The sequence below is a fragment of the Schistocerca serialis genome, chromosome 11 (genome assembly GCF_023864345.2).
Source record: "Schistocerca serialis cubense isolate TAMUIC-IGC-003099 chromosome 11, iqSchSeri2.2, whole genome shotgun sequence".
NCBI classification, from domain to species: Eukaryota; Metazoa; Arthropoda; class Insecta; order Orthoptera; family Acrididae; genus Schistocerca; species Schistocerca serialis.
Window position 1 is genome coordinate 168,771,556 of NC_064648.1, and position 15,336 is coordinate 168,786,891.

Genomic DNA, 15,336 nt, shown 5'->3' on the forward strand with positions numbered 1-15,336 from the left:
CGATCTTTTGCATGTACAGACATCTGCGCCGATGTCTGCGCAGACAGATCGTTGCGTGTGGACCGGGCTATACTCTCACTGGAAAACTAAGAGTTGGGCCTCAACAAAGAACTAAAGATGTACCTATACGTTCGACCATACCGGAAAAAAGTTGGTAGCAATTCGCGGTGCTGCAGGCACTGCTGTCATTTCGTAGTCATCGGTGTTCATTTGTCTTCTGGTACTCGGTTTGAGTAGCCGAAAAGTAGTTACGGTTTGGCGTTCATTTGTCTGGTGGCTGAGTTCGTCAGCCATTGAAACTGTTGAGTCCTAATTTTTGTAGTCGTACTACAAAGGATTTTTCTCTGATGCGAGAACTTACTTCAGTATTCTGCATGAAATACATTATAGATTCGTCCGCTGCAAGATTATGGTACATTAACGAGACAGTGTGTTCGCGCTTTGTAGCTCATAGTAGTTACTATAGATGATGTGATGTATGTCAGCTCAAGGAAGTTGTTCGTCCTGATAGTAGGATACGGAAAAGGTAATATTGATGCAATTTTTTTTAGGTAACAATAGTTATTTTTTTGGCCTTCCTTGCAAACTTGTAATCGGTTGCATTAATTTTGCAGCCAAGTGATTTCGAACAGCATGTGGTCTTCAAATTCGCGTAAGCAGAGATGAGGTTGACTATGTGAACTAGGCGGATTTTCGTAGAGATTAAGAATTCATTTATTCATGTACAGAATGAAGTTAGCTGTAATGCGTTTACAGTAAGGCATTGCTTTCATAAATAGTTTTGGTTTCGTAAAACAGACAATAATAGTAAATGTTATGTAATGGACTCCCTTGAATTTTTGTAGTTTGTGCAGTGTGTGTACGTGTTATGCATAAAAATATTCGTCATGCCGTATCCAGTGTTTAATATGGGTTTTCTGAATTTACAATTTACTCATTTGTAATGAAAAAAGTGTTAAATATGGCACGAAGAAAAACATTGGCTAGACTACAGATTAGTCTGTTACTACTAGTACTATTACTACCACGAATGTTTCTGGGTGCGGTGTTGCTGGATTTGGGGGGGGGGGGGGGGGGCGGCAGGAGGCGGCAGTGTCACACTGTAGCTCACATGCTGAAAGCTCTGCATCATTATTTGCAGACTGTATTGAAGCAGCTGACACATGATGGCATTGTATAATTGGATACAGTTTGCTACGATGGATCTGTATTCAGAAGCAGTTTGACAAATCACCCATGTGTGCTAGGTTTTGTTTCAGTATGGTTTCTTGTAGTGAGAACTATGTTGAAATTCGTAGTTGTTCAGGTAGTATAAAAATGGTACATATTCTACAGGTAGGCTACAGTCTACTCGAATCCCTTTTCGCCTGATATAATGTCACTCTACTAAGATTCACAACTCTTGTGGGAACCAAATGTCCCTGCTATGTTCTGCTATTGATATAGTAACATGAGGTAACAGACTGGAAAGTGCAAATGTAAGTAGGTCCTGCTTGAAGTTAAGCAGGAATTGTAATGTAACAAGAATTGTGGACACATATATGTAAAACATTTGGAATTAATCAACCATGTATTCCCTAATATAGCCGATATTTAGTTAGCAGGATCTGCGTCTCAGAATGATATCAGTAAATTTCACCCTTTTGTCATTGTTTGATATCCATAGATCAATTGCCGTTGCCCCTATTGGTCAATGTAGCTGTTCACTGTAGACCTCGATGTAATGGTGTTGGTAGAAATACTTATTGAAATTGGTTGGTAAATGGCTCATTTGTTGGCGCTGAGACATTGACAGATTGCAGGTGATACCAGCTGCTAGCATTGTGTTGCTGGTGTGAGGCTGTTATGTGATTGTCTGCAGTCAGTTTGTTGTTATCTGGGGAAGAGTTATAGTGCGTTTAAAATGAGTTGCAGCTTTTGACAGTTCAGTTCAGAGTGAGTGGAGGGAGGCGCTTTTGCCAGCATGTGCAGTGCGCATCGACAGGTGACGACAGTATATTGTCAGGCTTTCTCAGTGTGGAACCTGGCAGACTCGCTTGACTGTGTGAACAGCAAACCGATGGATCTGCGATTTTTCTAAAATTACTTTAAAGAAACTATTCTGTAACAAAAAACTAATTCTCGCATATCTTGTAGTTTAATTCGTTGGCTTCATGGTGAACCCCCTATCATTTTGTTGTGATATATCCATAGTAGGTAAACTCCTGAGAGAAATCCTTAGCTTGCAGCGAAAAATAGGTGCCGCAATGAAATTTTTTTTTGTGTGTGTTAAGTTGCGTGTTGCTACGTATTAAATGTTGACAATATATTGAATTATTTCTTAAATTTTGAAGGGAAGCTGTCTGGAAATACAATGTATGTAAAGTACTCAGTCACGAACTCGGGGTGTCGGTGGAAAAAAGTAGAATGGAATATTCACAAATTCCTCGTATCTCATAAATAGTTTGAGATATCGCAACAAGATTTTGGCAAATGACAGCACGCAAAGATGAGTGTTTTGCCATATGATTAATATGCGAAACATCCATATCTACCACGATATTAAAGCGACTACAGATTTTTCGGCGATTGATAGCTGGTGAAACAAGAACTGCTGTGGTTTTTGCAACAGTATAGCTGAAGAGGTTACTGTTTATTTTTATACTGAGGATGGGCTGTTTCATTAAATATTGACCTGAGGCGCACTCAGTTGTTAGTTTAATAATCCACTACCTCAGGATTCTGTCAAAATTTCAAATGCATTTGAAAGTTAGTGACATGAATATTTCTACACTCTGGTATGTTTTGACAAAAGAAGCAGATTTTAACAGGGCAAAAAGGGAAGTTACATATTCCTCGAAGCTTGCCACAGTCCTTCATGAATCAGTGTTGCCTCAACTACCTTCTTGGTATGGCTCACATTTAAAGACCAGTCCTGTTGTGTAACATTTGCAATGGCTTCTTTTGTCAGCATTTCAATCTCAGTGAGTGTACACTTCCTCTTGCTTTTTGCCATTGTAGTTTTCTCCTAGGCCCATATACTGTCGGATTTAAATGGGCACGATACGGAGGGTGCCTGATTAAACTACGCCCTTCACGTTTAGCCAGTTCATCGACCTGGTAGTGTGAAGTTTTGACTTACACTGCACTAAAAGTTCCATTAACTTTGCTTTATGCATGTTAGGTTCAACTTTATCTCGGGCAACATTTCTTTGTACACAGAGCAAAACATCCCTTCCCTCCACTGCGTTGTTGGAGATTTATGCATCACAACAGTGTGTTATGGCATTCTGTCCATTACTATTTTCAAATTCTGAGGAATGTTTTACAGCACAATGTTTCCTAGCCGGTGAACAGTGACCCTGGACGAAACTTTTATTGCGAATCTCTTATTCAGATGTATTGCACTGTTGCTGTTAATACAACACGAATACAAAACATATGTATGATGCTAGTATCTGTTCCCGAAAGAACAGTTACCGTTGATGACCTTGCAGCTTTGCTAGAATGAAATGATAATTAAATGGACACCCTAGCTGTAAAGAGGTGTTCATATACTTCATTGGGGACATGTTGAAAAATGTGTGCCCCGACCGGAACTCGAACCCGGGATCTCCCGCTTACATGGCAGACGCTGTATCCACCTGAGACGCCGAGGGCACAGAGGATAGTGCACCTGCAGGGACTTATCCCTTGCACGCTCCCGTGAGACCCACATTCCCAACATGTCCACACCACTGGGTCTGCCATGTAATTCGGAGATCCCAGGTTCGAGTCCCGGTCGGGGCACACATTTTCAACATGTCCCCAATGAAATATATCAACGCCTCTTTGCAGCTAGGGTGTCTATTTATTATAATTTAAATACAAAACACTTCTTCAGAATACAGGACTACACAACATATCAGTGCCATAAAATAAGACTTAATAAGAGCTGACACTGATGCATCTACTGTGTGATTCCATGCGCTACTTTTTACTTGTGCTTTGGCAACAGCGGCACTTTACCAGCCGGACTGCTGTCGGCACGGCAGGGAAAGCCGCCTCGCCATTGGTGTTACCTGGACAACGGTGTCGTGTCCCCCTCTGGTCAGCCAAACGTCTAGCTGCAACTAATTTTAAATGCGCTATAGTGCAGGATATGGTATAACATTCCTTGTCCACCGTTACGTCTACTTGTTAGACGATTTAAATTTTTGGTGATTGTAGTAAATTGTGCTATTGGAGATAGGGAACGGGGGTTGGATTTATGGTGATTGTGCCAAAGTGTAGCAGATATGTTGCGAAGTTCTCGATTCGAGAATTATAGTCGAATATGTGATGTGCTGGTACTACGAACGGCCGAAAGCAAGGGGAAACTACAGCCGTAATAGTCCCCCATTCGGATCTCCGGGCGGGGACGTTATCAGGAGAAAGAAAACTGGTGTTCTACGGATCGGAGCGTGCAATGTCAGATCCCTTAATCGGGCAGGTAGGTTAGAAAATTTAAAAAGGGAAATGGATAGGTTAAAGTTAGATATAGTGGGAATTAGTGTAGTTCGGTGGCAGGAGGAACAAGACTTTTGGTCAGGTGATTACAGGGTTATAAATACAAAATCAAATGGGGGTAATGCAGGAGTAGGTTTAATAATGAATAAAAAGATACGAGTGCAGGTTAGCTACTACAAACAGCATAGTGAACGCATTATTGTGGCCAAGATAGACACAAAGCCCATGCCTACTACAGTAGTACAAGTTTATATGCCAACTTGCTCTGCAGATGATGAAGAAATAGATGAAATGTATGAAGAGATAAAAGAAATTATTCAGGTAGTGAAGGGAGACGAAAATTTAATAGTCATGGGTGACTGGAATTCGTCAGTAGGAAAAGGTAGAGAAGGAAACATAGTAGGTGAATATGGATTGGGGGGAAGAAATGAAAGAGGAAGCCGCCTTGTAGAGTTTTGCACAGAGCATAACTTAATCATAGCTAACACTTGGTTCAAGAATCATAAAAGAAGGTTGTATACCTGGAAGAATCCTGGAGATACTAAAAGGTATCAGATAGATTATATAATGGTAAGACAGAGATTTAGGAACCAGGTTTTAAATTGTAAGACATTTCCAGGGGCAGATGTGGATTCTGACCACAATCTATTGGTTATGAACTGCAGATTGAAACTGAAGAAACTGCAAAAAGGTGGGAATTTAAGGAGATGGGACCTGGATAAACTGAAAGAACCAGAGGTTGTAGAGAGATCCAGGGAGAGCATAAGGGAACAATTGACAGGAATGGGGGAAAGAAGTACAGTAGAAGAAGAATGGGTAGCTCTGAGGGATGAAGTAGTGAAGGCAGCAGACGATCAAGTAGGTAAAAAGACGAGGGCTAATAGAAATCCTTGGGTAACAGAAGAAATATTGAACTTAATTGATGAAAGGAGAAAATATAAAAATGCAGTAAATGAAGCAGGCAAAAAGCAATACAAACGTCTCAAAAATGAGATCGACAGGAAGTGCAAAATGGCTAAGCAGGGATGGCTAGAGGACAAATGTAAGGATGTAGAGGCTTGTCTCACTAGGGGTAAGATAGATACTGCCTACAGGAAAATTAAAGAGACCTTTGGAGAGAAGAGAACCACTTGTATGAATATCAAGAGCTCAGATGGCAACCCAGTTCTAAGCAAAGAAGGGAAGGCAGAAAGGTGGAAGGAGTATATAGAGGGTTTATACAAGGGCGATGTACTTGAGGACAATATTATGGAAATGGAAGAGGATGTAGATGAAGACGAAATGGGAGATAAGATACTGCGTGAAGAGTTTGACAGAGCACTGAAAGACCTGAGTCGAAACAAGGCCCCGGGAGTAGACAACATTCCATTAGAACTACTGATGGCCGTGGGAGAGTCAGTCATGACAAAACTCTACCATCTGGTGAGCAAGATGTATGAGACAGGCGAAATACCCTCAGACTTCAAGAAGAATATAATAATTCCAATCCCAAAGAAAGCAAGTGTTGACAGATGTGAAAATTACCGAACAATCAGTTTAATAAGTCACAGCTGCAAAATACTAACGCGAATTCTTTACAGACGATTAGAAAAACTGGTAGAAGCGGACCTCGGGGAAGATCAGTTTGGATTCCGTAGAAATGTTGGAACACGTGAAGCAATACTAACCTTACGACTTATCTTAGAAGAAAGATTAAGAAAAGGCAAACCTACGTTTCTAGCATTTGCAGACTTAGTGAAAGCTTTTGACAATGTTTCAAATTCTGAAGGTGGCAGGGGTAAAATACAGTGAGCGGAAGGCTATTCACAATTTGTACAGAAACCAGATAGAAGTTATAAGAGTCGAGTGGCATGAAAGGGAAGCAGTGGTTGGGAAAGGAGTGAGACAGGGTTGTAGCCTCTCCCCGATGTTATTCAATCTGTATATTGAGCAAGCAGTAAAGGAAACAAAAGAAAAATTCGGAGTAGGTATTAAAATTCATGGAGAAGAAGTAAAAACTTTGAGGTTTGCCGATGACATTGTAATTCTGTCAGAGACAGCAAAGGACTTGGAAGAGCAGTTGAACGGAATGGACAGTGTCTTGAAAGGAGGATATAAGATGAACATCAACAAAAGCAAAACGAGGATAATGGAATGTAGTCAAATTAAGTCGGGTGATGGTGAGGGAATTAGATTAGGAAATGAGACACTTAAAGTAGTAAAGGAGTTTTGCTATTTAGGGAGTAAAATAACTGATGATGGTCGAAGTAGAGAGGATATAAAATGTAGACTGGGAATGGCAAGGAAAGCGTTTCTCAAGAAGAGAAATTTGTTAACATCGAGTATAGATTTAAGTGTCAGGAAGTCGTTTCTGAAAGTATTTGTATGGAAGTGAAACATGGACGATAACTAGTTTGGACAAGAAGAGAATAGAAGCTTTCGAAATGTGGTGCTACAGAAGAATGCTGAAGATAAGGTGGGTAGATCACGTAACTAATGAGGAGGTATTGAATAGGATTGGGGAGAAGAGAAGTTTGTGGCACAACTTGACTAGAAGAAGGGATCGGTTGGTAGGACATGTTTTGAGGCATCAAGGGATCACAAATTTAGCATTGGAGGGCAGCGTGGAGGGTAAAAATCGTAGAGGGAGACCAAGAGATGAATACACTAATCAGATTCAGAAGGATGTAGGTTGCGGTAGGTACTGGGAGATGAAGAAGCTTGCACAGGATAGAGTAGCATGGCGAGCTGCATCAAACCAGTCTCAGGACTGAAGACCACAACAACAACAACATGTGATGTGTGTCAGTTCAGCAAGTGTTATCCCATAGCTATGGCAGTCTGTGATGATGTAAAATGTGCTGCATTAACTGCTGGAGCGAGATGTGTGTCTTCAGATCCATAGACTGGTTTGATGCAACTCTCCGTGCTAGTCTATCCTAACATCCCATGTCCTGTGTCAGCTAACACCAAACAAATGTTTAAATGTAACAAGCACTTCACCAATATCGTACATCTGAAAGGACGTAAGGCTGCTACTGGCCAGTAATGTAATTTACATACATCGAGGCCTAAGAGAAAGACAGGCTGTGGCGCATACATTTTGTACAGTGAAATTCTCGTTTGTATGTACGTGCCTAGTTAAGAGTTAACAGATGAAGAATTGCAGTTTGTCTGCTGAGTTGCGTGAGCGGGTGAGCTCGAGCTTACCTTGATTTTGTGATGTTGCTGTTTTCTGTTTTTATTTTCTGTAGAGCTTCACTTCAAATGAAAACAATGGTCTTCTGTGACTGGGGTAATTGTGCTTGACTACTAGTTTGTTTTGTGGTTTTATTTTATTTCCACCATATTTGCAAATCAAACATTAATCATCTTGCAAAACATTGAAGTTAATTTTGTCTGTCTGCTAAAGAAATTCGGATTTTATTAATCAAGTAAAATGAACTGTTCTTTAGTGTGAATCTAGAAATAAGAATGTTCATGTCAGGCTGAATGGATTTTTAGTGTGGTTTATAAAATTGATGCTTTCAGTGTTCTGTGACGTCCCATTTGTTTTTATGGAAATACGGAAGCGTCCGATCCCGCCCATCTGCTTTGACCCATGACGTCACAAATATGGCGGAAACAAAAACAAACACACACACTTTCCACAAGAAGCCTAATGACACTAATGGGACAAGCGCGGGAAATGGGGTGTTTTGGGTGGGGCAAACTAAATATAATCAAATTTAGACGCCTTGCGTAGCTACAACGTGTAAGTGAAGACAGCCATGCATGAATACCCACCCACCTCCCCAGGGGTCGTAACCCCTGCAACCCATAGAAGATAAAGATGCTTCAGTAGCTGATTAGTGTTTTTTGTCTTTTAAAAAAAAAAAATCTCACGGGATAGAACGAACAGATCAGAAAGATAAATATAATAAACTAAAACAGAAATAGGAGGAAACGGATAATTAAAATAAGTAATAAGTGTTTTTAAATTTAAAAAAAAATCTCAAGAGATAGAACGAACAGATCAGAAAAGTAAATAAAATAAGATAAAACAGAACTGGAGACAGCCACACTCAAACCAAACTCCGCGCCGTCATGACCTCACACACGACAACACCCTTACGTCACAGGTCAAAGCCGAAGCGTCGGATCGGACGCTTCTGTTGACACGTTTTTATTGTGCATTGTAAGACCGTGTAATACTAAACATATGAACATATGTGTGTGTCCATTTGAGGATGAGTAAACAGTTGATTGTGATCAGCAGTGCAAAAATATGTATATTTTTTCTTCAAATTTGTTGACAGCTTTAGCAGAATAAATGGTTCTTTTACTGACCTGCTTTCTGTGAAAAACAATGTTTTTCTCTGACAAGACACTTCCACACCTATCTGGCACCTTCTCTAGGCTTCATGCTATTTCTAGGGTTGTTTTTGTATTATATTTGCCGAATGGTGTTTGTTGATTATTTATAGATTGGCAGTGGTTTATCACATGACTTAGTATTCTTCTCCAGAAATAAATTTAAATTGCCAGTTGTGCAGTTTCTTGGCTTCGCAGATCCTTACCAGTTTTTTTTTATAAATTTTGAAATTGTCGTGAAATAACTTGTCTAGTTCTGGTGCATATAAATAATTGTATTTTATTATTTTTGCAAGAAATTTGTGATCTTTCTTAGTGTATTTGTTGCATTGATGCTGTGAATATGTAAACCCGATTCAAAATATTACACTGTTGCCAACTGAAATCATATGGATCGATATTAAACTTACAGTGCATGTTATGACATTATAGTTGTGACAATTTATGGTAAATACATGGAAGACAAACCCAAATGTTAGATGCAGTAAGTCGGGAGCCCCAAACATATTTTTTATAAAAGGAATAATGCTCGAAAATTAGAATTCTGTCTGCTGTGGCAACATAGTGAACAGCTGGTATGTAAATATCATCTGCAGACATTAGCACTCTTCCAAGAGGTTAGGATCTCATTTCATTTGTTGATGTGAGCATTTAAAGTAATTAATCTTTAGTTTAACAGCAGCTATTTCACACAAATAATCCACAACTTAGCCAGTGGCTGGTCTCAGTTTATATGGCTCACTTTTTTGGCTAAAAATTAACTTTATTTATCCACCCAACATCTCTGAAGATTGTGGGATAGGCCTACGTTATTGGTTTGCAAATATTACAGATTGCCCCCGTTCCCCTGTGCACATGCCCCCACACACAGTCCTGTCCTGCTGTTCTTGTTCCAGAAGCTGTGAAAGTGTACCTACTGGCCACTGTTGTCTAACATTTTTTTTCAGTAATAAAATGGGAACACATTGAAGTCAAATGACGTACAGTAGAGCGTCGATTATCTGAAGTAATTGGGGGACGTGGGTGTTCGCAAAACTGGTTTGTTCGGATAATCGAACTGTACATGTTTATTTGCCAATAGCACTGTACAGTAAATTTATTCATAAAAACAGGCATCGCTTTTAGTATTACAAAGTAACATACAAAGGCAGCTTCAGTAGGAATATATAGTATGTGGCACAGTTTATTGAACAAAATTATATACATATTACATACGCATCTTGCATGAACAATGCACACTGTATACAAAATTAACGTTTAAAAAAATCGCATATTTTGGTCTGTCTAAGCAAGCCTACATGCTTACGAGCAGCTAAGTCATGTACTTTTTTCATTACAGATATCTGAAACTGGTCACTTTCATCTCGGACTTCAAACCATCGCAAGGCAGTATCTAAACAAGTGAATGCCTCAGAAGCTGTTGATATACTTTCATCTTCACTATCTGGAGCACTGATTGACGAGATGCTGGCGGCGTCATCTTTATCAGTGACGACATTTACAATCTCGCTGTCCTGCATGATTTGGTGTCCTGGATCCGCATCATCGATATTCATCCATTCATGAACGTCTTCATCACATTCGTGGCAATCTATTTCTTTTAGCATACCACGAATTTCGGACATATCATTCTGTTCGTTATTTTCAATCGTACCTTGTGAATTTTCTTCTGTGTCCAAAATTTTATTCCAGGCTTTCTTCAAATTCTCTTCCTTTACACTATTCCATGCTTCGCTGATCGTGTAGGACGCGTCTTTCACGTCAATATTCTTATGATTTCTTAAGAGACTCTCTTCTCCATCCTCTTTTCTTTCTAACAATAACTTACGCAACAATTCTTTCCTGTAATATCATTTGAAAGTCTCAATAACTCCTTGATCCATGGGCTGTAATAAGGAGGTTACGTTAGGTGGAAGAAATATTACCTTTATGAACTCATCTTTTTCGTTTAAAATGTCACATGACGAATGAGCTGGTGCAGTGTCAAGGAGAAGTAGTGTTTTCTCCCTCTTCCCATTCTTTAGCTGATGAGCTTTTACAGAGGGTACGAAAACGTCCAGAAACCACTTCATAAAAACCGTACTATCCATCCAGGCACTCTTTTGTGAGGTGTACACAACAGGCAAGGCTGACATATTAACGTGCTCGAAACAACGCGGTTTTTTACTTTTACCAATGACGAACATAGGCAGTCGGTGACTACCAGTAGCATTAGCACAAGCCAAAGCTGTAATACGGTCCTTGCTTGTTTTAGGACCAGGTGCTGCTAATTCATGACGTGAAACAAGAGTTTTTCTCGGTAAAGCTTTCCAGTTAAGTCCAGTTTCGTCAGCATTGTGAACGTTTTCGAGAGCATAAATCTTCTTCCCTTAATACGTCCCTTAGTTTGACTTTGAAAGAATCAGCCGACATTTTTTCTCCCTGTATTGTAAGCTCACGAATGCCGTGTCTTGACTTGAAGCGTTTTAACCAGCCCGTGCTCGCTTTAAAGTTCGAAGGCCCTCCAAGTTTTTCGTTGAACTGCACTGCCTTCTCACACAGACTGGAACCTGAGATAGGTTCTCCTTCCGATTTTTTTTGTGTAAACCACTTGTAAACAGCATCATCTAGATCTGTGTTAGTGGCGAGCTTCATAGTTTTACGGCTTGTTGATCCATCAGTAGCATCAAGCATAGCTATAAAATTTGCTATGCTCGTCTTTTGTTTTTTTTGGTTGCGGATTCACCTTCTTCTAACCTTTTAATAATCTCGTACTTGTCCCTCATAGAATGGACAACACGTTTACGTTTAAGCATTTTGTATCGTCAAGTTCACTTCTTCACGCAGCAGCACACGAGTGGTCGTAACAGAGAACAGAAGGTGACCGTTTGCACCGTGAGAAGCTCTTCTCGGGGGCCCGCCACCCTTCAAACTGCGCGGAGCGGCACGCCTCAGCTCTTAAGCTGGTGCAGCTGTTGCTTTGATGCTGCCGCCACATCTACTGCCAGTGCCGAGCCGACACAAGTGTGCTGACTGGCCGGTCAGCAGCGCCTTGTGAAGGCCCCGTTAGAAGCAGTGGTGGCGCAGTGCGGCGACTACTGTGGGAAACTTGGTTTTTGAGTGAGGGGGATGATGGAGAGTGACAGGTGCGAGCGAGTACACGGTCCGGTTAAGCGGTCGTTCGGTTGACCGATGTTCTGATAATCGACGCTCTACTGTACTTCATAATTGCTCCATGAAAACCGTGACAAAGCTTGTGTTTCGAAGTACAGCCTCCAGGGAGAAGTGGTAGAAGGAAGTTGGGATAACAATGTACAACCAAGTTGATCTTTTGTGGCACAAGAAAACTTACACCACAGAAAGTGGGAGTTTCCACTTGCAACTGCAGTATTCCAGTAGCTGTCTCAACACTTGTGTTGCATGTGAATCCAGCTTTACTGTCAAGAACCCAGGCACTGTTAACGGTGTTATAGGGTGAATGTGTGAAAGTTGCAATGTTGTTCCTGTTGCCTACTGATGCATAGTTTTTTTTATACATACTACTATGTGTGTACGCATATTGTTGTTTGACACAATTACATTAAATATCTAATGATTATGAAAATCTGCTGATAGCAGAGGAACTAGTAGCAGTTATTTTTGTTGCTTAGTGCTCCATTTCTGCCCATTTGAGGACAAAAATCTGCTAAGTCACCACATAGAAAAATATTATGATACTTTGAGGTGTAAATCTTCAGTTATTAGCCACCCACCTCCCTTTTCGGTAGTTCTGCAAAAATAATTAACACAGCGGCAGGCTGGAAGGGAAAAGTAGGCAACTTCATCTGTGAACTAGTGGTCTGCTACACAGAGAAATTTTACATTTTCTGAATAGTTTTCTGAGAATATTTGAAGTTCTAAACTTTCTTTCATGTTTTTCAGCTTTTGGGAGAAAGCACAAAATTATAGTATTTTGTGTATATGGAAGAGGAATAGTTTTGTGCTCTAATGCTAAAGTGACTTTGTTCAGTAAAATGCACATGGACCCAAAAAGATGAGTAATTTTTGACCTAAATTTTCAGGGATATTAAAATCTAAACACCGCAGTAGTAGAAAAATGACTAACTTTGGAAACAGTGCTTAATTAACCAGTCCTAAAATGAGAATATTGATTCCTCAGCTCACTGCATATCCGTGCTGTGGGGACAGTGAAGACATCTAATTGCAGCACACGCAGTCATTTATACAGCCATTGTTCCCGGGGCACTGGGAGGAGACAAAATTCCGTTAGAACTATTGATAGCCTTGGGAGCGCCAACCATGACCAAACTCTTCCATGTGGTGGGCAAGATGTACGAGACAGACGAAATACCCTCAGACTTCAAGAAAACTATAATCATTCAAATTCTAAAGAAAGAAGGTGCTGAAAGGTTTGAAAAGTAATGAATTATCAGTTTAATAAGTCACAGTTGGAAAATACTAACACGAATTCTTTACAGACAAATGGAAAAACTGGTAGACGCTGACCTCGGGGAAGATCAGTTTGGATTCCGTAGAAATGTAGGAACATGTGAGGCAATACTGACCCCACGACTTACTGTAGAAGCTAGGTTAAGGGAAGGCAAACCCATGTCTATAGCATTTGCAGACTTAGAGGAAGCTTTTGGCAATGCTGACTGGAATACTCTCTTTAAGATTCTGAAGGTGGCAAGGGTAAAATACAAGGAGCAAAAGGTATGAAAGGGAAGCAGTGGTTGAGAAGGGAGTCAGACAGGCTTGTAGCCTATCCCCAACGTTATTCAATCTGTACATTAGAAAAGCAGTAAAGGAACAAAAAAATTGGAGTAGGAATGAAAATCCAGGGAAAGAAATAAAAACCTTGAGGTTTGCCAATGACATTGTAATTCCGTCAGGGACAGCAAAGGACTTGGAAGAGCAGTTGAACGGAATGGACAGAGGCTTGAAAGCAAAATGAGGATAATGGAATGTAGTTCAATTAAATCAGGTGATACTGAGGGAATTAGATTAGGAAATGATTTGGGCAGTAAAATAACTGATTTTTTAAGTAGAGAGGATTTAAAATGTTGACTGGTGATAGCAAGGAAAGCGTTTCTGAAGAATCAAAATTTGTTAACGAGTTTAGATTTGTCAGGAAGTGCTCTCTGAAAGTATTTGTATGGACTGTAGCCATGTATGGATGTGAAACATTGACGATAAACAGTTTAGACAAGAAGAGAAAGCAGCTTTCGAAATGTTATGCTACAGAAGAATGTTGAAGATTAGATGATTAGATCACATAACTAATGAGGAGGTACTGAATAGAATTGGGGAGAAGAGGAATTTGTGGCACAAATTGACTAGAAGAAGGGATAAGTTGGTAGAACATTCTGAGGCATCAAGGGATCACCAATTTAGTACTGAAGGAAAGCATGGAGGGTAAAAATTGTAGAGGGAGACAAAGTGACAAATACATAAGCAGATTGAGAATAATGTAGGTTGTAGTAATTACTCAGAGATGGGGAGGCTTGCACAGGATAGTGTAGCATGGAGAGCTGCATCAGACCAATCTTTGGACTGAAGAAAACAACAATGGGATGTAACAACTGACAGCAGTTTCAATTATGATAATATGGTAATTTAGGGATCTTAATGTATCAATTAATGAAGTATGTGATCTGGTGCATAAAATTCTGGCCTAAAGAAATGACAGATTGCAGTTTTATAAGCCCCGAGGCAATGTCTGCAAGTGAAGATGCAGCTATTTCAGAGATAGAATATCTTGTGAATTAACGAGTCTAACAGAATATGGAAAACATTATTTAGAAGTTGAACCACTAGTCCTTATACCTAATGTTATCACCGTGCCCAGGAATACGTTAGTTTGTTTTTCTTATGTTGTGTATTAGAATTTTCATCTTGGTTTAACTGAGGTCTCAGTAAAGCCACGACCAGTATTAGAATAAGCACATTGAAAATATTATCTTGAACAATGAATCCGAGGTAAATTATTTGATGTTTTGGAGAATGCGAACACCTCCCACATATATACTATTTAGAGAAAGCACAAAATTTGAGAAATACACAAATGAGGAAAAAATCCAGATATTCTCAGGAGCTGAAGTCATAACAGATTGAATTGTTCCAGCTTGTTAGCCGGCCACTGTGGCCAAGCGGTTCAATACGCTTCAGTCCGAAACTGTGCTGCTGCTACGGTCGCAGGTTCGAATCCTGCCTCGGGCACGGATGTGTGTGATGTCCTTAGGTTAGTTAGCTTTAAGTAGTTCTATGTTGTAGGGGACTGATGACCTCAGAAGTTAAGTCCCATATTGCTGAGAGACATATGAACCATATTTGTTGCAGTTTACTATCTCTCACTGGTTTTCCTAAGGCCGCCAGTAATTCAGAGGGGACGTCATCTACTCCAGCGCACTTACTTCAGCCTAGGTCTTCCAGTGCTCTGTGAAATTCTTGAAGTATCAAGGTTCCTCCTTCATGCTTACTTACTTCCTCTTTTGGGTTAACAATATTATCTTGTAGTTTTGTCTCCTGACATATACTATGTATATATGCCCTTCACTG

The 15,336-nt window shown here is 40.1% G+C and overlaps 1 protein-coding gene across 1 annotated transcript in view; it reads left to right on the forward strand.

Moving 5' to 3' along the window:
- Positions 1-243: 243 nt before the first annotated feature.
- LOC126427273 (uncharacterized) overlaps positions 244-15,336 on the forward strand; it is a 66,653-nt gene continuing 51,560 nt past the window's right edge. The window contains exon 1 of the mRNA XM_050089542.1: positions 244-526. Coding sequence (XP_049945499.1) covers positions 475-526 — 52 coding nt within the window. The 5' untranslated portion in view covers positions 244-474. The remainder of the gene's footprint in view (positions 527-15,336) is intronic.